We start from the raw sequence: 26,967 nt of genomic DNA, 5'->3' as shown, positions 1-26,967 counted from the left end.
ACGTAGCCTTCATTTGTCGCCGCTACAGTCTGAAGGCTGATGCATAAATCTTCAAAACAGCATCTCTCTTGCTTTGCAGAGTGGAAGAAGTGGGAGAGGCGTGTCAATAGTGGAAAGGAGATTTCAACACTTGTCTGCATAGACCAATGTGGAAATAACAGCTACTATGTTTCTGCCCTCATTGATGTTGTCGGATTTCTGTCAGAAAACCAGTTGCCTTTAAGAGGGAAGATAGAGGCTTGTGATAACATGTTCGAGGGGGGGAGTGGGCTTTTCCTCTCCTTAATGGACTATACAATTAAAAAGGACCCGGAATTGGCTGATGTTGTGAAAACGATCCCTTGCAACACCACTAACACCTGTCACGACATGGAAAGCAAACTCATAACTACACTCAGCAGTGTGTTGACTTTGGCAATAGTGGAAGAAGAAGGCGACTCGTATTACACTTTGAAAGTAGATGGAAACTGTGACCCTACAGGATGTGAAAATATACAGATTTTCATTCGAATTGTAAATGAGTCCTATGAGGTTACAGAGCGCATGCTAACCAAAGCAACAGCTGGCAAATGTGATGCACAGACATTAACATACACCGTTTTGGCAGAGCTAAATGAGGCTGGAATGTGCACATCAAAGCTCCTAAGCCAGGTATACAGTATGATGGGGCTGCTCTGATGTCTGGAAAGCATGGTGGCCTCCAAAAGCTACTGCAAGGGACAAACTTGGTCATGAGACACCTTATGTACACTGTCGTAACCACCAGCTACATTTAGTGGTAGTGCACGCAATGTCAGCAGAGAGCTGTAGCGGACTTTTTTCATGTGTTTAATGCCCTTTACAAATTCTTGAAGAAACGCACAATTGCTGTGAACTAAAAAGTTGTGCATCTTAAATGCCTTCTGGAACAGAGATGGACGGGACATCTTGCCACTGTAGCAGTTATTCGAAAAATCCTTCAGCGACATAACATCTCTTTTGACTGAGATTGAGTCTGTGCTGGCCTATGGCACAGAGATACGAATAGAGGCTGTGGGCCTGCTGCATGAGATGACTGAGCACAGTTTATCATTCATTGCTGAATTATAGCACACACTTCTTGCCCTGCTGGATCCACCAAATAAGTTTCTACAGAGAGGACACTGACTTGATGGCAGGTTAAAGTATCGTGGCCAGTGTAACAGCTTGTGTATGGAAAATCTGCTGTGATGCAGAGTTTAGTAAGGTGTGGGACATGTCCATGGCTGCCAGTGCATAGTGAGACCCACAATCCCCAAACGGAGACGCAAAGCCAACAAGAATATGGATGAGCATGTCGTTGTGGGAACTACAGGACAGAGGAATGATGACGAGAGTAGCCTCTCAGAGTTGGATTAAACATTGCAGAAGATACTCCAAGATCCACCACCACATAAGACATAATGTTGATTAGAACTTAACGCAGGAGTGTAACCCGAATAGTACTGTACAGCATGAGTGAGTATATTGTATGTGTGTACATGTACATATAAACATGTACATGTATGTATATAAATATGTGAATACATTAGTGATTTATGTGAAAAAGTTATTTAAAATGTTAACATATAACCTATGTGATTCTCGTTGTCATAAGTGCTCCTAAGTCAGTGTCTGTGAGTGAGAATTGTTGTGTTATGGTCAAACATGCTTTATCAGCCACATGTATGAAGTGCTTTGAGGATTTCAGTGATCTGTGCAGGTGAGATGCATGTAGCTGAAGCAGACGGCACTAAGAGCTTTGTAAAAGTGACTTGAGTATTCACCCATGCTGACCCATTAATCTTAAGAACATTGTGTGAGATCACATGTGTAAAAAAACTGAAGATGATTAGACAATGGCTTCAAATACAGGGAAATATTCTAAATACAGCACAAGACGCCAAGGGGCACTTAGAATCTTAGCTGCACAAAAAGTGTTCACAAGCGAGAGATATTCGCTAAAGTACTGACCAGACAAGGTGCCCACACCTTTGTTTAAGTTCCTTTTTGAAACAGTTGAGGATGGAAATCAAATATTCAAGAAATGTGTCATCTACAAACTTACACATTTTGGAGATCAGTAACAGAAAAGCTGACAAGGGGTACCCAGACCTTTTCAAGCCACTGTATGTAGAAAAGAATAATCTCAACTCAACTAGGTTTTTCAGAGCTTCTAACTGCAGTTGAAAAAGCAGAGAATGTTTGAAGCAGTGTAGCACCGGCTACTGGCAGACTGATCAAATCATTCCTGATTACAACAGAATTTGTTTTTAGGATGTACATTACATGTTCATGTACTGCCACTTGTCTTTGGAAAACAATTTAACATTTGTATGTTTCTTGTTAGAAATTATAAAAATCTTCAAAAAACTCAAAATTAATTAAAATAATTAATTAAAAAATCTGAAACTTTCACTCCCAACATTGTTTGAAGAGAACAGTCCTCATCTGAGCACCCATGGGTGTGTTCTCATTATTAACATATGCATCTATATAGGGGGTGCACAACAACTGAACATTGCTTTTTTACACACAAACACAGATGATCTGCTTTTATAGGAAGTCAAGCTCTTTCCTTTGCAGAGAAAGATTCTCTCTCTTTCTGGAAAATCCAACATTCTAATAGCAATCCACCAAAACCTGACTATTAAAATAGAATGGGAGATGGAGCTGTGATTGGTTTATTGCATGTTTCACCCAAAGCACAATCCTTTTAAAGCAACTGCCACAGCTGCCGTTCAACTAACATAAAGTGGATTCGCGCAGTTGAAAAGATGATTATATATTAGTCAATGATAGGAAATTGTGATGAGCAAAAGAAAATGATTAGTCAATTAATTAAGGAAATATTTGGCAGATAAACTGAAAAGAAAATGAGTTGTAATAATAATAAGTACACAACCCCAAGAATCTTTCATCATTGCAACACAGCATTTGGCCAATCTAAGACTTAAAAAATAATAATTTAGTCACATCAAATATTGTGAAGGGGACAGGAACTTTCCGGACAATGTATTTGCGGTATTGGAATATAATATTTATGATTGTTGTCATTAGTGTATGATCCCTTAAAACTAAGAATCATTGTGTGTTCATTACCTTAGAATTGCTCTTTATTTTTACATCAGTAGCAGCCCATCATGCTGGTCCCTAATGTTTCTAAATTAGCCCGGAGAAGACACACCTAGCCATTGAATGGGAGAGGAGTGGTATTCACTTGGTTCTAACCTGGATCCACTAGATGCCCATAAAACCTACACACTGAACTTTAATTCAACCATTTTAGGGCACAATACAAGGGGGGAACATATACAAACTGTAAATATGCAGGTACAAATAAATCAACCAATGGTTTTTGGAAAGCTTTGGACACCACATCATAGGCACTGATGGCGTAAGAAAAAAAAAATGATACTATATTATCCTATAAACTTCGGTTAACACTCACGTTCACTGAAATGTTTAGTACACATCAAGTTCAATGCTGATCTTATCTTTGTTTTATATGTGCCTTACTCTCCTACTGAATGTGAAATACCATGTTGATATTGCTTCCTACTGTTGCAGACTAACAGGACTGAACATCAGCTTACTCAGCTCTGTGTGGAGTCCTATGGAAAACATTGCGGCTTTTTCCTTAATAACACTCAAAACAAAGAAAGCAAACAGAATTCTCTTTGACATTATCAAAGATGGAGGAGCAAGAAGTAAAAAGTAGAAAACAGTCCAAGGTGGATCTTGAAGGAAGTCATATGGAGCTACACTGCCTCAGTGGCTAGCTGCTATGTTAAGACAGTGAGCAAAGTACAGTCTGTCAGTGCTGGTCGTGTTTGGGTGAGCAGACAGGGAGTGAGGGTTACTCCATGATGGCTCTGTATATCACAGGCTCTATGTAGTCCCCCCTGTAACGCGAGTTGATCACTCTCTGTCTCTTTGACTCCTTGATGATCTCCTTTTCCTCAAAGATCCCATCAAATCTCATGTCTGAAGCTTTCGACTGCAGAGACAAACACAAGGCTGCATGACAACACCACCACATCATTTTACTGTCTACACTGGTTTTACAATCATTTTATGTTCAATGAGCCAATATAATGCGACAGAACATACTGGATGAAAATGTGTGTGAGCTGTTGCACTCACCAGTCGGGATTTGACTCTCTTTGGCAGTTCCTCATCCAAAGTGTAGACATCATCTCTCTTGGCTGTTAGTTGTGACCCATCCTCAAATTCCACCTGCATTCCAGATATGTGGCACAGAATAAAGACACTGAGACTGAATAACGACAACAAAGAAAGAACAAAAAAGCATCCAACATCGCATCAACAGTAGAAAAAATCATTGGGGCCTCACGCAAGAACGAATTGTACAAACAGATTTGTTCAGATTCAGGCCTATGAGTGATTTAGCACAACTTGTAGCGTTTAACAAATTTTCTATAATTTGAGATTTGTTTCTTCATGAGTGGTCCCGACCTGTTGTAGGAGTAGAGAATTGTATATTTCATTAGCTTGAAGCAATTAAATAAACATATAAATTACACCTCATAGTTATGTTTATGTTTAAATCTGCAATATGAATCCTAATGTAATTCTACATCTATCAGTGTAGCTGCTAAATGTTGTGATGTCTAGGAGTCTGTCTGATCCAGCACCAGTAGAAAACATGGCAGTGTAACATTACCTCAAACCCTAACCCTTACCATGATATCCTCTCAATCATCAATTGCCTCTCTGTGACAAGACGTTTTTTTAACTGTATCTAACTCAGTGACAGTGTTACCCCGACACAGCATTACGAAGCAGCTTTAGTTGTTCGGTGAAATCGGGACTTCAGTCTCTGAAAACTTGCTGGCATTTTTTTAAATGACCACTTCTGACATTGGACAGGAAGCGCAGCGCCATATGTGGTGCTATGGGGCCATTCATTTTGCTAATTTTCTGTTATCATGCACACTCGCTCAAAGACGCACAGGTACGTATTGTTGAATCTGACGTGCTCTGTTCATTCGAACTCACTGTGCGAACAAATGAAGGACAAATTTAAGATGAGAATGCAAACATGTTCTTGCATGAGGCCAAATAAATGTAAACATGAGCAGCTTTTCTGTGAGTATCTGTTTGGCAGTAAAGACCCAGAGGCGTTTTCACAAAACATCCTATTACTTTTATGCAGCTCCTAACTGTCTGAACTGGAAGACAATCCTAAAAATAAGGGACATTTCGGTTCTATTTTGAGGATTTTTGTTCATAAAAGCACTTTAACATTAAAGTTAGGGTTAGGGTTAACCCTAGGAGACGTTGGAGAATATGTGACAACAAACCCACAACAAAAACATTTATTTCTTACCAGGTACATCTGGGTGACATGAGCTGCCACAAATTTAGCCCCATACACAAGGCCATCTGTCCATCGCACCTGAACTACCTCACCCTGGGGTGGGGGTCCAAGCTGAGCACAGTCTCGGCTCTGACAAATCACAAAATTAGTGCTCTTAGAAAACAGAACCAAGACATAGATATTTATATCATGTTTCTAGAGTAAAAATGGACTGAAATATTGATAAAAGTCTCATCCCCTTGTGTATCAAAGCAAAACTAAATGATAATGTTCATTCTTAAAATATGAAACTATTTTACTTTTATAGAAAATGTAATAAAAAACATCATCAGAGTTGGAGAACAGTATATGGCAACCTAAGGACTCAAACATTGAATTTCTGGTACATCAAAATCTAATAGCATACATAATATCCAATCAAGACCATACATTTTCAAATCATGGTCGAGCTTTAAAATATTTAGGGATATGTAATTTCTACTACTAAACAAGGTTATCCCAAACACTCTTTTCATACTCTAATTCATTCGACTTGTATTTTTTTTGCCACATCGTTTCCCCATAATAATCATGTTAAATCATGTTTTTGCTATCTTTATTAAAAAGTGTCATCTTCAGAGCAGGACATACTGATTTAACACAGATTCTGTAATAATCACACTGAAAACCCTGTGCTTGTACTTAAATGCGGTCAGCCAGAGCTTTCCATTCACAAGGATATGGAGTAAAAGACAGTGAGAAAAGTAACAAGCTAGGAGATTTCAGGGGTGTAACCCTAAAGAAAAAAATTGGCAGAAAAAAACCCAGACCCTAATTTGGTGCCTCTGGTACACTCTCCTTTCATACGCATTGATCTTGATTATGGCATATTTTAATGATACTTTTTACATGATTGTTGACATGCAGTAAGTGATCTAAAAATATAATTGGAAATTATTGAGAAAGAACATTCGCTTTACATGTAGATGTAGAGAAGGATTCAGTGACAAGATAAACTACAAATGTGATGTGGGTAAATGTATTGATCACATTAATGCTACTGCAGGATGCTTCATTAGCTTTTGTTTCCTTTCAATATCAAATTGGTGAGACTTACCACAATGTCTTCAGGGAAGAGATTGTCACTGAAAGAGCCGTCATCAAAGTTGACTTCGAAGAAAGTCTCTTTAGATAGTTGCACCACATCACACTGGTAGTAGCGGCCGTTCTTGTGCTTGCATATCACCTTCTGTCCCACAGTAAGCTCGTGCATGGCTGCTTTATTGCGCTGTCAGAGGAGTTGAAAGAAATCACATTTTAGCCCTGTCCCAATTCACCCCTAAACCCTACAACTTGGCCCTACCCCTCCATTTTGCACGTGGCCGTAAAGGGGCAGTGCTGTCCCATTTCTCTATGTAATGTAGGGGTAGTGGTAGCCTGACGTTGTCAGACTCACAATTCTAGTCAGAATGTGAGTCTGAGACCGCTCCATTGGGCTGTGATTATGGGGCGTGTTTCAACTGACCAGGAAGTAAAATTCTTCTTCGCTCAATTGGATAGACCTACAACCAATCAGAGCAACGTAGTATGTGACGTATGCTAAGCAACGCATTGTGAGTTATTTACTAACGCTGGGTTCACACCGGACACTTCAGCGCAGCGCCAAGCCTTAAATAACAGCTGGCTCCCATCCACTCCCATGTTAAAACTTTGTGCCGGTCACACCGGAGGCTGAAGCACCGCGAGGCAGCCTTGGCGCAGCGCGGTGCTTCAGCCTCCGGTGTGACCGGCACAAAGCTGTGCAGCGATCTACTGGATCAACGGGTGATATTATTAGCGCTGCCCGGCGGTTCAGCGTCGCTTCAGTGTCCGGTGTGAACAGCCAAGCGCCGGGGCGATAGGGATTAGCGTGGTGCTTTGGCGTCGCCTCCACGTTCTGTGTTCCTCTTTCAAAATGAATGCGCTGTCGATGTCTTCTAAAACAGACTCAATGGCAGCATCTACACATCTCAGCTCGCCAGCGGCAGGCATGTTTGTTGAAAACGAATTCAACCCAAAGGCACTTTGATGACGTGGTTGATTACGTTACCGTTGATCATCTGTCAATCATCGTATAAAGCCCGCCCTGACAATCTGATTGGCCCGGTCGGGCATAATTTTTTCCCAACGGAGCGACTCTAGAACGAACCGCCCGACCTAAAATGTTGTGGGCGGGGCTAAGTTCGTCTGGCATCCAGGCTAGGGTAGTGGCTATCTAGCCTTTCAAACACCCCTTCAACCGTAGTGTATTCAGAACCCCCCCTAGAGACGAAAAATCCTGAATGCTTTACAAACGAACAAAGTCATTCAACATGGCGACGGCTACTGGTAAAATACTCATAAATGCAACTATGAAATATCGCATAAGTACCATGAAAAAATGCGTACATCCAGTGGAATATATTATTTTAATTCATTAGCAAATGAAAACGTAATGGAATAACTGTAAGTGTTTCAGGAAAATCCCTCTTCAGTCTTTCAAAACAAGCATGTAAACAGCCTGAGTTACAGTAACATTTAACGTTCATTACTCCTGTGTGCCGTGTATGAAGTATGAAAAAAAAAATCCTTGCTCATGTATTAACATTTTCAGTGCAGAGCAGAAGTTTCTATGGACAGGACTGACATTACATTAAAATAACCGATGTAAAGATGCTAATTGACTTTGTATTGATCAATATATTAGCGTGTCCTGTGACTCATCTGTTGGTTTATAACTGTTGTTAATTGATATTGTTTGTCACTGTAATAACATTGATTGGCTGCTGATGAACTAGCGAGTGGTGTTCCAGTCAGTGGTGGTAGATTTTTTAGCCCTCTTCCTTGTGGCTCTGTTTGGAGAGGGACACTCCCAGCAAAGGGCACTTCTTATCAAGGGAGAGGGATTGGGACAGGGCTTTTGACTAGAAACTGCTTCACTAATCTCTGACACTTTTATTATAGTATTTTAGTTTACCAGTACTGGACAATGGTGTACAAGCAGAGGAAAAAGGTTCCATTTAGTTCATACAGTAAGCCCCTGAAGAAGAGATTATCAGATTCTCAGTGGTTCCTTACTTCAATCTGAGTGGGGCCTTTGTGTCGACAGCAGGTAACGTGGACCACAAAGGGCCATTCATCCGGCTGCATGAGTACTCCAGCCGCCTGTGCGCAGGTGGGGTGGTAGGCAGTAGGACAGCGGCCATGGGAGCACTGCACACAGCAGCCCAACGCCTTCTTCATCCGTTTCTTACAGTAGTAACATTTCTGTTAGAGAAAAAAAAAAAAGGAACAATGCCTCAAGAAACTGCATCAGGTTAGAAATGACAAAAAAAAGAAGAAATTGGTCAAGAACAGATGAATCCTTAACATAGATCTTGTTAGACCAATAGGCCTTCAATAACTTGCAGTACTGCTGGCGTGATACTCATTAATCGTTGATACTCATCATCAACAATCCTTACTTACTATCAATGATGAGAAATTAGGAGGTTATTTTGAGTGGCCATCAAGACTAGACAAGCGCTATATACAAAATCATTTATTAAGAAGCTCTTCGTTAATGGTCACGTGGTTGTTGTTTATGGTCATGAGAATACAACCTCTGTAATAACTAACCCCCATTAGCCTCTATTTGCCCATGTGGGCTGTTACCTGATCCATAAGTGTGACTGTTACTCACCAGTTTAAATCTCTGCAGTGGAATTCCACTTAAATCCACAGGATTTCTGTCAGTGATGTTTACAAAGCGTGCTTCTAGCACAGCTACAGCACACAGCACATGTACCCACCTGCAAAACACACACACACACACACACACACACACACACACACACACACACACACACACACACACACACACACACACACACACACACACACACACACACACACACACACACACACACACACACACACACACACACACACACATTGATGAAGTCACCTTTTGTCAATGTCAATGTCAATGATTGTTCCAATGAACAATCATTGGAAGGGGAAGACGGTGTTCCACCTGTAATGACCTGTTGGACATCAAAATATACAGTCTAGAAGCATATCAGACCATCTTAGTAGTTTGTTTCCTGATCCAGCAGAGGGCAGTCACTGTAAATTTTATCTTGCTTGCCTGCTTCTTGACGGATCAGTAGAGCAAGCCAGTTAGGTTATGTAATTTTTGACATAACAATGGAGGATGCCAACAAGCAAAGCCGTACTGAGTGGACCATCGTAACACCAGAACATCTGAGAAGCAATTGACAATCACAGGTGAGGACTGCCGTAATATATTTTGTCCAGCCAGTTTCATAATGAACACAATGCAGTTTGTAAGTGACCTTTGTGCACGTGCACCACTGTTACAGCTATAGATTAAATTAATTCTGTGGGGAACTGTGAAATTCAAGTGTTTAACCCTTTCTAACTGCGTTTGTGAACGAATTGGGTGTCGTCAAATCCTTTCAAACATGATTTTTAGAAAAACAAACAGCCCTAGTATTCTGCCTTTACTGTTTATTTTCCAAATTACTAGGAAACTACTACTATGAATTTATTCTACACAAATGACTAGCGACAGGAAGTCACACAATCTTCTACCAGGAGGAACCCTGACTAGTATTTCTGGTCTCGACATTTAATCACGAAAACTCACACTAGAAGTGACACAGTGAGTCTGACTGATCCTCCTGCTTTTCTGTGTCACGCCGGGTTTTCACCAGACACGGAAGCGACGCGGTTAATGTTAAGTTAATGTTGGAGCAACAAGTAAGTATATGCTTGAAAAAAAGTATTAAATGCCGTTTTAACTTTAGGCTGATAACAGCAAAAGTATGTGATATTATTAGCGCGGCGCAGCGCAGCGCAGCGCATCAGCATCGCTTCAGCGTCTGGTGTGAACAGCCAAGTGCGCTAGGGATTAGCGCGGCGCTTCGCGTCACTTCTGCGTCCGGTGTGAACCCAGCATCATCCTGTTCACAGAATGACACAACAAGCTGGAGGGGAGGTGAAAAGGTTCAGTGGACGTCACACGCTAAATGCAGCTTGGGCCGCATTTAGCTGTCCGAACGCATATGAGCCGGAGAGAAACCAACCCTGTCCTTCACGTTCATGGTGAATGCTTGTTTTCTCTAACATGACATGAATTTGTATAAAAGGAAAATCAGGTGGCATCTCCCAAATACTTTCACCATTTTCACCCTGTCCTGCACTCTGACAGGCTATATTTGTTTCAAACTCGTCTAGATATTTAGACTGCTGGAAATCTAGTTGGAGTCTGCAATGCTTCAGTGACCCCCTCGGGTGAAGAGTTCACAAACAGTTGAAGTCTGCCGATTGAACTCTGATTTGGCTCTGATCTGGGGCTTTTACTAGCGACTTCCAAAACTTGTTGATGACTGGAAAATCGGGCAAGCCATTTTGTAGTTTGAACTCGGCTTTAGTTCACATCTGACCTCAGTTACATAAAAATTAAGACTTCGTTGACATTGAACACCGTTTGTGTGGTTCAAATTTTCAAAATTATCCATGAACATTTTTTTTATTGTTCAATGTGTTCTTTCAGGCATTTTACCTGATGACAGAAGCTACTTACTTGTTGTTGTTGGCTTTCTGCAATGCTCCACCTCTCAATGAACACAAGCAGCAATTCTGCAAAGAGGGCAAATCATTTTTCAACTGCCCAGACAAACAACAACAATCTAAATCTCTCTCATTGTTACAGTAGTAGTATTTAAAAAGGTGAATTTATTTCTGCAGCCTATACAAAAACCATCAGCTGATAATTGAAAGACACTGTAAGATAAATTTTACTATATCAAAATCTATATAACTACGGTTGAGTAATTGAAGGATCATGTAACTTTGCCTACCTCATACATACTGGTCAAACTGTTGTGTATGACCAGGCTCTGAGTGTGTGTGTGTAAATATAAATATCTCATTCTTTCATTTACTTTACTCCTTATTTATTGAACTGGAGTTACAGGAGAAACGTTAAACATTCTTTCACTGTCTCTGGGCAATTACTGTGCTTATATTCATTAAATCACAGAGCTGACCTCACAGTGAACAGAAGGCCTTCACTATAATTACTCTGCTTGTAGATGAAAAGGGGAAGACGATTGAGTCAGGCTGTGTGGGGGCCTCTACCTCTGTTAAAGGCATAGTTCACCCAACTAACCACTATGCCGATGGAGGGGCGTTTGAGTCCACAGAACACCTAGGCTAAATACATTGTGTAAATGACGCTGTTTCAGTCAAATTTGAATGTCTGGGCTTGCGGACACTTGGTTGACACCACATGAGGAGTAAGGAGGCACGTTATGTTTTTTCTGTTGTTCGATTATGTGTTCAGCTTTGGTCACAAATGTATTCAATTGGATTGGATTCTGCTGCAACACTGTTTAACCATGAGACTCCTAAAGTGTTTAGTGGACTCAAACACTTCACCCATCCCCCAATCGTCATAGTGGTGAGTAGATAAGGAGTGAATTTTCATTTCTGGGTGAACTATCCCTTTAAGTCCATTTAACCATCCATGTGATCCTCTGCATTTAAGGATGGATATATCAGGTCAGCATTCATATGTTCACTGCAGAATAATGCATTAGTTATTCATCAGTACATCTTCATACATGTATATAAATACAGAGAATTTACCATTTACATCTCAAGTGTTGTTATCACAGACATATCACATTTCGGTTTTAGCTACACTACTAACAAACTTTCTGAATGAAAATAAATTGTGGGCTTTACTTATAGACTGGCAAAAAAACAATTATAAGTTGGCAGATAGTGTTTTATACAGAATGTTGTGTGGATATGTAGATAATCCTCGTTGCTGTGATTAGAGTTGACTGTCAGATAAAATTGGCCACTGAACTACCAGGTAGGGTCTAATTAAACAGGGATATGACTTGTAGAGTGAATGGACTATGGAGTGCTCACTAACCTCAGTCATGGCGTTGGCCTTGCAGCGAGCACATTTCCACTCCTTGCTCACACTGGCTGGATCCACACCGTAACAGCCTGGAGTATGCAAACACAAGAACACAGTCTGACTCCCTGGTGCACAGACTGAGAATCACGTCTGTATATGTATAGGCATCTGTTACCATGTGTTGCCTCCCAGAGATAGTGTTCTGCTGTCTAATTCTACAGAAACACATTTCTGTGGTTATCAAATACGCCTACGAATATTGTGTGTGACGAGGGCACACTAGTGCTTGGAATAATGTAACACGTTTGGTCAGGTTAGGTTTGTCAGTTCAGACTGTGGGTGCGTGTACTGACTTGTGTGGACCCGGACACTGCACTGAGAACAGCTGATGAGGAGGCTGGTTCCATCTTCCTCTAGATGAGCGGTGACTTGCTGCTGCTCTAACTCAGAGTCCTCTTCTGTGGTAGTGATGAAACACATCTCTGGGATCAGAGGTTTGGTCCGCATCCGCCCACCAGGCACCATGATAGGGCTGACCACATTTTTCGCACATTCAGTCTGACAGCAGGCAAAGCATAGACACATGAAGTTTAAAACAATGTGTAACAAGTAATATCTTGTTTTGAATAAATACTAACAGTGTTTACTTTGCTCTCATTTAAACCATTCAAATTATTGTCCTATTTAATCTCCGTTGGTACCTCTGTGCCAAATATTTAGTAAGAGAAGAATACTAGCAGCTAAACATTGACAAGACCTTCATGATGACTTTTGTCCTGAAACAGTCAATACATAAATATTGAACACAGTTGTTCAGTTGTTTTTTTTACACTTCAGGAAACTCTCAAGGATCAGCCATTTTTATCCAGAAGAAACAACTAATTCCTCTGATTTTAACTTCTTTTCATTGGCTTCCAGTCCATTTTAGAATAGATTTTAAGACTTTATTGCTGACTTTTAAGGCACATTCTAGACTTGCCCATAAGTAATTTCAGATCTTTCAAAACCATATATGCTCTGAGGATCTCAGCAAAGGACCTACTAGCCATTTCAAACTCCTGGCTGGGGTCCAAATATGTCTGGCCTTTCCTTTCAGGGTTCCCACTCTACAACAATCTGACAGGGGAGCTCCGTCTCCTTATGCTCTTTTAAATATTTTTTTAAGACACATTTTTATCTGCGGGCTTTGTCTTAGTTCTGATCTTACTGACTATATAATTAGGGCCCGAGCACCGAATGGTGAGAGGCCCTATTGAATCTGTAAGGATTTTTATTAGGGCCCGCGCACCGAATGGTGAGAGGCCCTATTGAAATTGTAGGCATTATTCTTATTAGGGCCCAAGCACCGAATGGTGAGAGGCCCTATTGAATCTGTAAGGATTTTTCTTATTATTATTTCCCTTTAGGGGGCTTTTTGAGTGTCTAGACATGCTCAAAAGTTATGAAACTTTGCAGGAAATTCAAGGTGTACGGATATTTTTGTATTCTGGAATAATTTGAATTGGGCGTGGCAAAATGGCTCAACAGCCCCTAGGTTTCGCTTTGTCCGATCTTCACAAAAATCGTGGCCTACGTGTATCATGACCAGACACACAAAAAACTCTCAAAGGGCATTATGAAAAACACAACAGGAAGACTTTAGTCTTCCTTCTAATTTAGTGGCCATTTTGGCCATATTCCACATTTTTACTTTGATGTACTTATCATAGAGCTTTCATCAGATCAACTTAAAAATTAGACGGGTGTCATCACAACAAGATTGAGAAAAAAACTATTAAGGGAATTTTTTTTCGTCACACCGTGTGACCGTGGCGTGGCGTCAAAATTTGGTTCCACGCCATCAAAACACGAGCATCTGTATCTCGAACATACATGGTCCAATCAAGTCCAAACTAGACATGTAAGACAAGAGTCTCGGCTTGATGACATCTACACAGAAATAATGACTTAAAATCACAGCGCCCCCTGGTGGCACCAGGAAATGTCTTGTTTTTTGCTTGTCTTACACTTGGATGTATTCCTCCTCATCCACTGACCTTAACCATGTCAAACTGTATCGAATGGGTGTCAAGACATTGACAATGAAGGCATAAGATAACTGTGACTTTTCGTCAAACGCCATATTAATGGCATGGCATCAAAGTTCATCAACTCGCCGTGAAACACGAAATTGCTTTAACTTCAGTGTTCATGAATCCATCTCACTCAAACTACATGTGTGCAACAACATCCCCTCCCTGAAGATTTTCATATGGTTTTAAGGAATGGGCGGGGCAAAATAACTGACTAGCGCACCCTAACGGGCAGCCCCGGCACTACGATTGGCCGACATGTACAAAAATCGATTTGGGCATTTGTCTTTTCATAACAAACAAATAAGTCTCTTGGATAGATATGCTAGACTAAACAGGAAGCCCACCATTTTGGATTTAGTGGCCATTTTAGCCATATTCCACATTTTTACTTTGATTTACTTGTCGTAGAGCTTTCATCGAATCAACTTCAAATTCAGATGAGTGTCATCACAACAAGATTGAGATAAAAACTGATTTAGGGATTTTTTTTCCTTCACACCGTGTGACCGTGGCATGGCGTTAAAGTTTGGTTACACACCATCAAAACACGAGCATCTGTATCTCGAACATACATGGTCCAATCAAGTCCAAACTAGACATGTAAGACAAGAGTTCCGGCCTGATGACATCTACACAGAAATTATGACTTGAAATCACAGCGCCCCCTGGTGGCAACATGAAGTGACATGTTTTATACTTTGATGAACTGCTCCTGGCTGCTTTACGATATACAGCTCAAATGAGCTCAGTCAAGTCATTGAATCAAGGTCAGAATTGTGACATTTCTTCAAACCATTTAAACATTGAGGTGCGGCGAAGGATCATCCTTCGCCAAAGGACACGATGTTTTCATAAGTCCACTGTGCATTGTCCTATCACTACCAAACTTCTGTCACATGATAAGAGTACAAGCCTGAACAGCTCTATGTGTCAATATTTCCTCAGTGTCATAGCGCCACCTACTGATTATCCATGAAACAGGAAGTACTTTGTTAATCCACTCTGCCTTATCCAACCGGCTCCAAACTTCTGACCTATGATCACAATCCTGATCTGAACAGCTCCATATATAAACATTAGTTCAGGATCATAGCGCCACCTACTGATCAGTGTGAAAATTACATTGTCGTAAAATTGTCCAATTGACACAAAATTGCTCACGCTACATCAGAGCGGCTACTTGAACAGATCTATTTTTACAATGTTTTATTAAACATTGTTTTTACTATTTTGCTCAAATGATGTGTGATCATCAAATTACTTTTAATTAACTTTTTTTCAAACTGTTTGCCTACAATTTAAAAAATGTAACTAGTAAAGCACCTGTAACTGTGTTTTGAAAGGTGACATATATATAAATATATATAAATATATATATATATATATATATATATTAACTTCATTATTATTCATATTATTCCCACCATAACATGTATTCCTTAAATATGTACATACATAACTATCAAAAAACTATAAACAGGAAATGCTACAACAATATCAGCCTTTGTCATTGGGGCCAAATACATACTATTGAATTTGTCATTTGTTTGCAAGACTCACAGAATATAATGAAAATGTTATCTCAATTTGGAAAAATACATTTGAGAACATCTTTTTAAGGTCAACTTACTGAATTGCTCTGTATAGTAAATCCACATCACATTATCCTTCTCATCGGTTCAATTTTATGTTTGGTTGATGTCACAGGTAGGCAATGACAATCTGTTTTTTTATACTCAAAAATATAAACAAAACAGCATCAAAGCCAATTTTTGATTTTTAACTGTATAAAGGCAGTTAATCTAAAACTATTATGATGGAATACGTTTATAGATACTTCACAACTAAACACAACTGCCAACACTCAGATCACTCCTCGCTAACCTCAGATTTAAAGGATCTTTCTCATGTTTTAGTGTTTTACCACTATAAAGCTATTGGATTAGTGTACGGCGCATTAAAAAATATAGGTATCTCGTTCTTTCCATCTTACTTCTGTTCACTGGTGAGGGCCATCCTCCAAACATTGGACCTATATTTCAAGGCAGCTAGCAACTCTACTACCTGCCTCTGAAATTGTGACCTTTTTAAACCCCATCATCAAGGTTATCTGTAATAATACCCACCAATAAAAGATTTAATAGAGATTTTTGTTTTACTACAAGATACTTGCTGTTCTGTGCTCTACATGTGGTGCAGCTGCACAGAGGACTGCTAGTCTGCCTTGGTGCACATACCTGCTGGTATGTGTGGAACAACATGCAAATGGAGCAGAATGGAGGTTTGGAGCCCATGCGCTGGTTGTACTCTCTCTCTTTCTTCAGACTGGGAGGTCTGCTCTGCCACAAGTGAGCCAGGGGTTTGGCCCAGCTTTCCCCTTCCAGACCACCCTCCTCTACAGGGGGATACTTTTCAGGAGCCTCTGCACACCACAAAGTAAAAATTCATAATTAGATGAACCAACCACTACACAGAGTATCTTACAAATCTTTCATTCATATCGAGTGCCAATATCGATTGTGGTGGTTTGGGATCCCACCGGAGTTGTTACTGTTGATGTTACTGACCGTCATCACTCATGCCATCTTTTATGAGTGGATGGTGGCCTGGCAGCTGTCCCAGATCACTCTCTGACAGTACATCTCCAACATCAGCCACCTCTTCTTCCACCTGCTGGAGACAGTTACCAAATGTAAGCATTGAGATCCATGTTGGAAGTTTTTTCCAGAAGACCATCCTGGGAATGTACACAACTCCAATTGCAAAGTGGCTGCTGGTTGGGGTCAGGAACCTCTTGAGTGAGGGTCAAAGTTAACCACTTGACACTGAAATGACTTTACCGTGTCTTAATGAAACACAAGATTTGAGCTCTTTTCCATCATTTGAAAACTAACTAACTTAAATTGTATCTCCCTATAGGTGATTTAGGCCCTTGGGGGCCATTACGTGGTTTTGGGGACAACTACAAGAGCAATTGTCTATTTCGTCATTTGTATATGACTGCGAATTTGTTTCCCTGTTATGATTAAAGTGTGTATAATGGTGCAATTTTTGCAACTATCAAATATTAACAAAGCTTTGTATTCTGTGATCAAATGTTTTCCTTACGTTTGATATTAACCTTTGAAAAAAATGGTCAATCACAATGATAACGAAAAAATTAAAACTATGATAACTGGTCATGTGACATACAGTCATCTTATCATTTATCAAACCTGGCAGTGCTGATGCAATTTTAACTTAGCAAACCTGAAGAGGCTAAAGGCAAAACACCAAGTTAAAACTACAGGACGACATTGATTCGATCATTGCTATGGATTCAAGATTCAAGTCTTAATCAAGGATGAAACTGAAAACCAGTATCTAATGGTCCCTGGGTTTGAAATTCTGAAGACTGTATAACTCATAAACTCTGATGTCATTTAGAATTGCGATTACATTTTTCTATAGCCAATGCCAATTGCGATTACACTTTTCTATAGACAATGCTTGTTGCTACAAGTGCAACAAGTCATTTGTTTTGAGGTTGAAATACAAGCATCTGTCAAAGTGTGGAGCCCACACAGAGCTAACAGGATGATACAAATTGAGAGCAACTATTAGTGAGTATCCATCCCTCGTCAGTACAAAGATTTTATAAACCTCTCTTAACCAGTGGAGAAAAGGTTCAAAACAAAAAGAGTGCAGAAAGATCACACAACTTTTGCACTTTCTGAAAGCAGAGCTCTGCTCCATGTGTTATAGGTATCAGGTTTGTGGGTGTGTAGCATTTGTATCTCACTGCTTTGCTAACTGGTCTGTTGTCTTTCTCCGCCTCGTTGTCAATGCCCTCACTCTTCTTCTCCTCCTTGGGCAGAGCTTCGACCTCTCCGTAGTCTCCTTTGGCGTAGCTGTGGACGTGCAAGACGTCTGCAGGGCTCAGTGTTCTCTGGAACAGCCTGTGTGCTGGGCTGCAGCCGGTACCTTGCTGAGGGTCCAAACTGTTGCCTGCCTCGTCAGAGGTCAGAGCAACCACTTGGTTCTCAGAAGGATCAGGAGGACAGATTTCGTCTGACTCGCTGCTCTCTTTTTTTGATTGGCTCCGTCTATTTGAAGTTTTATTAACGCCGGCTTTGCACTGAGATTTGGACTGTTGCCTGGTGTCTTTCTCCTTTTTATGCTCCATTTGGAAAATTCCTGTGTCTGAAAAAAATAAAAGAGTTAGAAAATGTTCCATATTACTGCAACTACTGATGTAACTACAGGCATTTAATCCAGAATGTCTGTTGTGTATGCCTCTCCTTCCGGTTTGTTATACTGGAGGGATCACACCAGACGCAGAAGCCCTTGGCTCGGTGCAGAGCGCGAGCTGCCTGGTCTATTATTTCGCTCTTCACGAGAGTATTGTGCCAGAAAACACACGGAAAATCGATTTTAAACGAGATGAATGTCATATTATATATATGATATTAATGATTGAGTATGCATTCCATACTTTATATTTTCCTGCTGTTCTCCCAGAATTGGCGCTTCTGCGTCCGGTGTTAACCCGGCGTTAGTCTTTGTTTTGTTTGCAGTGTAAAAGAAAATTATGCGAGCAAAATGTTTGAACTTATTTGGCACGTTTCTTCTATTCATAAAGGTTATGTCACATAGTCAGATCATCTGTTAAATTCTCTGTTTAGGAAGCAGTCTTATTTCATTAATACAGTAATTAGCTAATCCTCAGACAAATTTTGTTTCCCATCGTGTCAGGACAGTAACTGTAATGCTTTTTCTTAGCCTTGTTTTAATATTTGGATTTTACCTCTCATTTATGATAGTTATGTGATTAGATTCTGTAAGGTTTACCTCGCAATTAACTCATTGCCCCATAATCATTACCAACTCTTCATCTGTGTCCCTTTCATATGACCATGTTCAAAAGCAGATTGTTAACTAAGCCAGCAAATAACCAGTAGGCAGAACTTCTAGTGTTACGAGTTACCAGTTGTAGTATCTGCTCTATAAAATGTACATATAAATATTGTTTTGGAATTTTATAACAAAATAAGTTACATAAAAAAGCTTCATTGGTCATTAGAAATACTGTTGGGTACCAAAATCCAGGGAGATTGTGGCACCTGTCCCTAAACAACCTGTGTGTTTGTATTAAGAACACATATTTGACAGGAACATTGCTCGCAGTTCACAGCAGAACAGACGAGAAAATTGTCTTTGACCAGTTTTATTCTGCCGAACACATAGGACTACACTATGCAAACACTATGTAAAAACCTTAAATATATTTTAAGTTGCATAACTCTCTTTCTTTTGTTTGTATGAATGCTCGTACATTGAGCCTGTTGTAACAGAAATTGCAAAAACAATGAATATGATCCTCCTAAGGTTTTTTTTTGCGGAGATATCGGCTGGTAGATTTCCACTTACATTTGTACATAAAAAGTGATCTAGGGCTTGAAAAGGTTGCTTACCACTGGTTTATTGTATAGTTTCTTATTCGTTATTTACTTATATTATTGGCTCTACAGTTTAGACAATTCTAATTATAAAATAGAATGACCCAACACCAACAAATATTTATATCAGGTCAAAGACAACCAGAGCTATGGCTGTGAGGCACGTGTCTTAAAAGACCGGAAACTGATCTTGAAACAAAGACCTTACTAACAGTGTAGTCAGTACCTTTATCTGGCTTGACAGGGACTTTAGTTGGAGACTCTTTTTGTGAGAACTTGGCTCTCTCTGGCTCCACTTCCTCAGCTTCCTTCACGATCAGCTCAGGTTTGACATCTTCAGAAACTTCAAGTTGACGCTTTGTCCCAGTCTGAAGCCTTGAACTGATGCATAGCAGAAATAAGTTAAGACTGACAGTTCTCAAACACATACTTATGAGATGGTGACAGTCAAGCTACAATCTTGAGTGAGGTCAAGTATTTCCAATGCGGTCCCCTTACTGAATCACCATTCTCAATGACCTAGTCCATATCTTAAAGTGGTAGAGCACTGTTCAGCTGTGATGCACAGTAAAGTACTTCCTATGTTAAAGGTTTTTACAAAAGTGTGATGACTATTGCAGATAGTTGGCTAAGCCTTAAGAACAATGCTTCTTCAGTACAGGCCAAGTTTTGTAGTGTGTGGAATCAGAAGCCACCTTCCTGAAACTTTTAGTCCTTGAAACTTTTCTAATGGAACTAAAAGGTCCCATTAGATCACCAGTTGGCAGAGTTTCCACCATGGTATTAAGATCAAGAAAGATTGATATTGATTGTGATGTAAATAGGTTAAGTAAAGGCTTCATGGAGGACATTTAAGGCATTCAATAATGGATTATTGATCATTAACATTGTCTACAATTGACTAACAACTGCCTATGAAGACGTGTAAGTAGTGAGTATAAATCCAGACCTTTTGTCCTCTTGGATGGGAGCAGTGTGTTCCTCAGGTCCAGCTTCACTAGAATCGTCTTTTAGAGGCTCAGACTGGAGTTCTTTCAGAAACTCAGCAGCCTCTGGTGTGGGTTTGGTGTGGTCGATTGGAGCATTGTCTTTCCCTGCCTTCCATAACTTATAACGATCTGGTTGGAACTTGCGTACAAACACATCCATGGAAATCTTCACTGTGTCCTGGCGGCACGAACACTGGGAGAATGAACAAAGACATTAGTGCAGGATTGAACTGTGGTACTCACAGCAGTGAAAAATAATGCTCTGATGAAAGCTTAATTTATTGTTAAGGTTGACAGTTTTCTTTGGAGTAATTCAGACATCCTGATATTTAAATATGGCTGGAGCCTTTATATGTGATGAATTACTATATTAATATTCACAGCTGATCATGTGTACCAGTGTTGCCTGTTTTCCATAATCAACCCATCGCTGTGTGGCAAAGTTGGTGGACTCAGCACAGTTGAAGCCATGATTGAAACCAGCGTGATAACCAAACGGGAAAGTCACAATGAACTGCCCAGCCTCCTGAGTGACCTGAAAACAAAACAACATCCGCAGTTACAAGGGTTGACGACATTTAAGTTTATTTAAATTTGTGTATTTTAACATTTACATTATTTAATGATTGAAATGGTCACCTTCTCAAATGGTATGCCATATTTCTTCAGAATTGAGGGTGAAATTAAAGTCATTTTGTGGCGCAGGAAGGCTTCACAGCTCTGATTGTTTCCTGGAAAGAAACCTGAAAATAGAGGAAACCACTAACATCATTAGTACACACTGTGCTTGGGTTCGTGTATTTTAATTTAAACTATAAATGGGATGAGTACAGATAATTGCTGTTGTGGTCTCAGAGGTACTTTCCATACAGTACAGAGGTTCACTGAAAGCAGTTTTGACTTCCTCTTGTAGGCCACAGAGTATGACACAATGGAGACAGGTGGCACCCATTAGCAAAAATTAGAGAAACAAGAGTGTGAATGGTCAGTGGGTGCATGTTTTAGCATTTTAAATTCAAACTAAGAAGTTCTGCAAGATTCCACAACCTACCCTTGGCAAGTCGTTCCAGTCTTTTCCCATGCTCTGGTGGGACAACGTACCTGAGGGGAAAAAGTAAAAGTTTATCAAATATGATAATGTCAGAAGAGCAAACGTTGCCTTCATGCTTTACTTTGGATGAGACCTTGGCTTGTTGTTTGCTTTGAAGAAAAAAACTGAAGCAGATGGTTTTATCTTAGTCCGGTTTCCCTATTGTATCTGAACCTTGACTATATGACATATTTTTTCATCAATTAATAATTATTTAGCAGAAATTAATATTGTGTGAACAAGTTTAACTTGAGTTTTTTTTTTATAAATAGTAAGAGATGGTATGATTGTTGCCCAGTTAACTTCGTAAACGGAGATGTTACATTGCTCAATCACTCTATCATTGATTAAAAAAAAGAAAAAGTCTTAAGCCTGAAACATGCTTCTGCGACTGCGTCTGCGTCTTTTCACGCCGCTGTGGCGCAAGACTCGTTGTCATTCATGCTTCCCCAACCGTTGCGCCTCTTACAAAGCAATTCCGCGCCAGAACACTAGGCGGAGCAATGCTTTTTGTCGAAGACGACCTGAGAGACGCCTTCTTTCTTCTTCATCGATTGTTTATTTACATAGCTACTGCGGCTCTTTGTAGCCTTTTTCAGGCGGACAAATACGCCAGTCAGTGACGGGTTATACAAGTGGACATACTTTCGGATCTCTTCTGCCAAACGCTCTTCTATTTGGTCCATATTCATTCTTCTAAATCTCCCGTTGTTTCTGCCTGTATTATGGGGCATGAAACCGGAAATGCAGCTCCAGAAGGGATGTAGAGCAGACCAATCACAACCTTGCGGGCTGAGTGAGCTTGCGGAGCTTTGCCGTAAATTTTAGAAAAGTGGGGCGACGCCCGTCAGCACGTAAGAAGGGATACATAAGCACGTAAGGGACCCGGGAGGGCTCTTGCGCTTACGGGCCCGTGAAAACGCAGAAGCATGTTTCAGGCTTTAGGGTTAATGCCGACATTGCAGGATAAGAGAGACCCACACACGCTGTCTGATAACTGTCACCTTGGTAGGAAATGGCCTGGTCAGATGTGTCAATCCAACTTCAAATCAACGTCAAGGGTTAGTAGCTATTATGATGAGAAAAATTACCCCATTCACTGCAGCAAATTTTTAAGGTTACTTGGCTGGGTGATATGTCATTTGTGTTGGTAAACTACACACACCCAGCTATTCTAGCCTGTGTCTACATTCCTAAATAGGACAATCTTGTTTTTTTTCACCAATTCCTTCTCTTGATGATGTTCTCCTTTACACTTGACATCTATTGCACTTCTGTCCGTCCTGGGAGAGGGATCCCTAACCCTAACCCTTTTACCTAGTTCATTATAAGTAGAATAAATATCTCTTTGACGAAATAGAACAAATTTATGTGAATATCTGGCCATAGTCATTCCAAATCAAGGCCCCTTGAATATGAAAATGCATATTCCTAATACAAAATCCCCTATGAACATTGGGGAAAATCTGGACAAAAACTTGCTCGTCAGCTGTGTAAAAGAACAGTCAAAATTAACCCGTAATTGTGGGATTAACTCGTTAATTTTTTCAACCCATCGACACCTGCGCAGAATGACCCGCTCTATGTACCCATACCCAAATGTTCAATAAGTATTTCTTTTGTAATATATTGGAAAAGCAAAAAAGAGGTTTAACTTTACCATGACTTGGGCTCTCCAAAATGTAGGTAGTTGATGCGGTACAGATCCATGTCCTCAGTGTGCCATGCAAAGGCACTCTTCCACATACCGAAATACAGGTATGGTGTGTTTACTCCTTTGATCTTGATCCCACTCTCACTCTCCACAGTATCCAGGATGGTGTTGAGACAGCCAATGTTCCATTCAGTCACATCCTGAAGAAGAAGGATTCACCAGAGGCTGTAAGTCACAATAACACTTCTAATTTCAGATATACATAAATAATAATGGGAGGCTTTTCACCTTTATCAAAGAAAAATAAAACATTAAAAATGAAAATGCAACATATAGTATTTTAAACTGTCCAAGAAAACAATGACAAGAGATGGTTGAAAGTGTCAGCATAACTTTGAAGGGTTTCTCTAGCACAATTAAGAGTTGTTGGCAATATCCAGCCCAATACCACTCACTGGATCATACAGCGTTCCACTGACATCAGCCCCATAGAGTGGCGGATTGAAGGTCAGGTTCTTCCAAAACTTCCTCTCCAGTTCTTCGAAATCTACATATCTGGGATTGCAGAACCTACAAGGACAAATATTTAGAGATTTTTAGAGCAAACATTCTGAAGTCTCATTTCGAGAAGCAGGCTTATGGAAGAATCACACTGCATCAGGTTGTCTTCATTCTAATATTTTGTGTGAAAAGCTATTAATTAACAACTGTCAATTGTCATTTGACTATGTAAACTGACTTGTCCATGTTGGAGGTCTTGCGGAACTCGTGGACGGTCATTGGTTTCTTCTGTATATTGTACTGGGTGAACAGTCCTGACTGACCCGTCACCACCTGCTGAATGGGAGCAGGAATCACCAGGTCATCGATGTCATCATATGTCTGTCTAGGTTTCCAGCTTTTAGGTGGAATAACCTGCAAGAGATGAAAGGAATAAAAAAAAAAAAATGAAAGCAGCAGGATAGCAGCAGGGCTGTGACCATGACATGTTGAAAATGTATCAAGACAACATGCATGCCTCCATAATCATCGACAACTGCTTCAACGTTGGTACCGTACAGTGAAGCTCAATACGTCCTAATCAGATTAGATCATACATAGGAGTTTTCTGTGACAGCAGATTTTCAGCAATACCAAATGGTATGCAATGAATGTACATTTCATTTAATTAAGTTCTTGTCTCTTATGCTGTTTCCAGGCATGTTTTGGCCTTGTTGCCAGGGGAGCAATGCAGGGTGTAGGCAGGTATAAGGTATATACCCACTTATCAATCAGCATAACGTATACCCACAGACTTAATTTTATTTTTTGTCATGGATTTGATTGTGGTTATGGGTTGTATTTTCATCTGAAGCCGGAAAGATGGAAATGTCCATCCATCATTCTTCCATGTATTTATGTATTGTCTGAACTGACTGGCCTGTTCACTGTTCACTAATAACTAGGGCATAATTTATTATCGTTGGCTAATTAAAAAGCAGTCAATATGAGCTTTTCAAAAACAAATTGGTATTGGCATTAATGTTTGCCCATACTCTTATTGACACTATAAACAATGCAGAAAAAACCTTTCGCTGTTGGAAACGTGTCGCAACAAATAGGTTTTACTTATTTTTTTAGATGAATAAAATGATCAATACAATATTTAAACAGATGTGCATTAATACTTACATTTTACAGAAAACATATTTTTTGTATTTTCTTTCTTTTAATCTTCAGATATTTATAAAATCGTATCATAATGGTTTGATAGTGAAATTTTTTATGTCAGAAATATTTAACTCCCCAACAGCACAGATCATAATAACCTGAAAAATCACAACAGATGCTACTTACTTTTGCCATTCCAGCTTTGTGTGCTCCTTGTGATTCCATATAGGCAATGTACCGGCTGAAGTCCATGAACTCCTCTTTGGAAGGAGTGAACGTCATTATCCTAGGGGCGATGCCTTGGGGTTGCGAGTCTGTGGTCATCTTGTCTTAGGACTGTTTGTTTGACCTTAAATCTGCTTGGTGGAAAACACAGACATGATCATAAATATGTAGATTACTTTGACATACACAAGTTTGATCCTGTCTGACTCACAATAAAGCAGTATCTTAGAGACTTTTCAGACAGGGATCCCTGTAACTCCCACCCTATTAGAGTTCAGTGCAATCACTGACTGTCATAATTGCCTCAATGCTTAAGTTGCTCTACAATTAATGAGTTTAAAAGGAGAAAGGTAAGAGATCACAATTTCAGACAAATTATCTGCTCTTAGACCATTTAGAGTTTTATAAAAGTTAAGTACTTGATATCTTATTTACAGTCTTAATGCTGCTCAAATTCTTGTCGGATATGCTCAACCTCAATTTTCAAAATTTATTTGTTTCATCTAGATCACAACTAACTCAAAGACCACCACATCTGGACAGGACTAGATTAACAAATACACATAATGCACTGTTTAAAGCTCTGTAAGGTTTTAGATTTAAACTATTTGTTGATTGAAAAGTTAACCTACTAAGACCATATTAGACTAAGTCGAGCTCAATGAGCACCCCCCACCTGAATGACACTTTCAATCTATTTATGAAAACAGGAAAAACTTGATCCAAAATGGTCAAAGCACATGCCCGTGTAATAACACAGAACTGTCAGTTATTTTTACAATTATCGTGACAACTACGTTACTTAAGACCTTAAACTCCATCTTGACCACATTAGTTTTGGGATGTGCATCAACAGTCTCGCGAGACAGACATAACTTTAACCTTTTAGTTGCCAAACCCCAAACCTACACCAGCAAACTCCGAAGTAATCGTGGACATTTAGGGGAGGGTCGCGAATCTGAACTGCTGCAGCTCTCCGTCTGCATTTGTGTGAATATGACGTCTGTCAAACACGGTGGCCCACTCACAGCCCTGCTTCCCGAAAAAATATTTAGCTCGTCCGCTAGCTAACATGCTAACTTCGAGATAGCTTTTTCTCCGACCCGGGAACTAAAAGTGTAGTCAACAAACCCCAAACTACTGTCACACTCAGTATTAAACGGCAAGTAAATAGCATTAGCAGACATTGTGAGTGGCCTTGTAAAACCGGATAATAGTTCATAGAAAGTAGAAGCAGCGGGGAACGGGTTGTGACAGCCTGCGCTCTCAGCTAATCTACTAGCAAACACTGAACATCACTTTCTCGCGCACTCAGGGTCGCTCCTGCTCTGCAACAAACAAAGCAGTTCTACACCAACAAACTTACACACGCTGAAATGTCGACGGGTTGTTTATTTCTCAGGTCACAGGTAGTAGGAGTAGAAACACAGACATCGTCAGTCCGAGTAGAGGAAACAGTCCTCCATTATTCCAGTGACGCATGCTCAGTGTGTGTTTGTTTACAATGCACTCACAGGAGGGGTTGGGTGGTTCATCCAGCCAATCACGGCGGCCTCTTTTCCAGCCCA

General features: G+C 40.1%; 1 protein-coding gene across 3 annotated transcripts; it reads right to left on the bottom strand.

Annotated features, from left to right (window-relative positions):
* Positions 1–2,665: 2,665 nt before the first annotated feature.
* On the bottom strand, positions 2,666–26,899 carry kdm4aa (lysine (K)-specific demethylase 4A, genome duplicate a). 3 transcript variants are annotated; one of them, XM_053430632.1, is made up of 22 exons: positions 26,766–26,899; positions 25,361–25,533; positions 24,264–24,439; positions 23,980–24,094; positions 23,531–23,724; positions 21,832–21,881; positions 21,420–21,523; positions 21,178–21,315; positions 20,741–20,973; positions 20,018–20,172; positions 18,135–18,535; positions 16,921–17,026; positions 16,591–16,775; positions 12,632–12,836; positions 12,291–12,367; positions 10,929–10,984; positions 9,021–9,129; positions 8,417–8,605; positions 6,438–6,608; positions 5,351–5,470; positions 4,144–4,236; positions 2,666–3,997 (listed from the first exon to the last, which is right to left on the bottom strand). In XM_053430632.1, exons 2-22 carry the CDS (start codon positions 25,496–25,498, stop codon positions 3,857–3,859), a joined length of 3,156 nt encoding a protein of 1,051 aa, XP_053286607.1. In that variant the 5' UTR covers positions 25,499–25,533; positions 26,766–26,899; the 3' UTR covers positions 2,666–3,856. The 3 variants fall into 3 exon arrangements, with proteins under 3 accessions (XP_053286607.1, XP_053286606.1, XP_053286608.1); XM_053430631.1 differs by having other exon boundaries at positions 25,361–25,530; XM_053430633.1 differs by having other exon boundaries at positions 16,921–17,023; positions 25,361–25,530.
* Positions 26,900–26,967: the final 68 nt, after the last annotated feature.

The sequence above is a fragment of the Pleuronectes platessa genome, chromosome 9, assembly GCF_947347685.1.
Source record: "Pleuronectes platessa chromosome 9, fPlePla1.1, whole genome shotgun sequence".
Classification (NCBI taxonomy): domain Eukaryota; kingdom Metazoa; phylum Chordata; class Actinopteri; order Pleuronectiformes; family Pleuronectidae; genus Pleuronectes; species Pleuronectes platessa.
The sequence above is the reverse complement of the archived record's forward strand: the minus strand, read 5'-3'. Positions and strand labels throughout refer to the sequence as shown.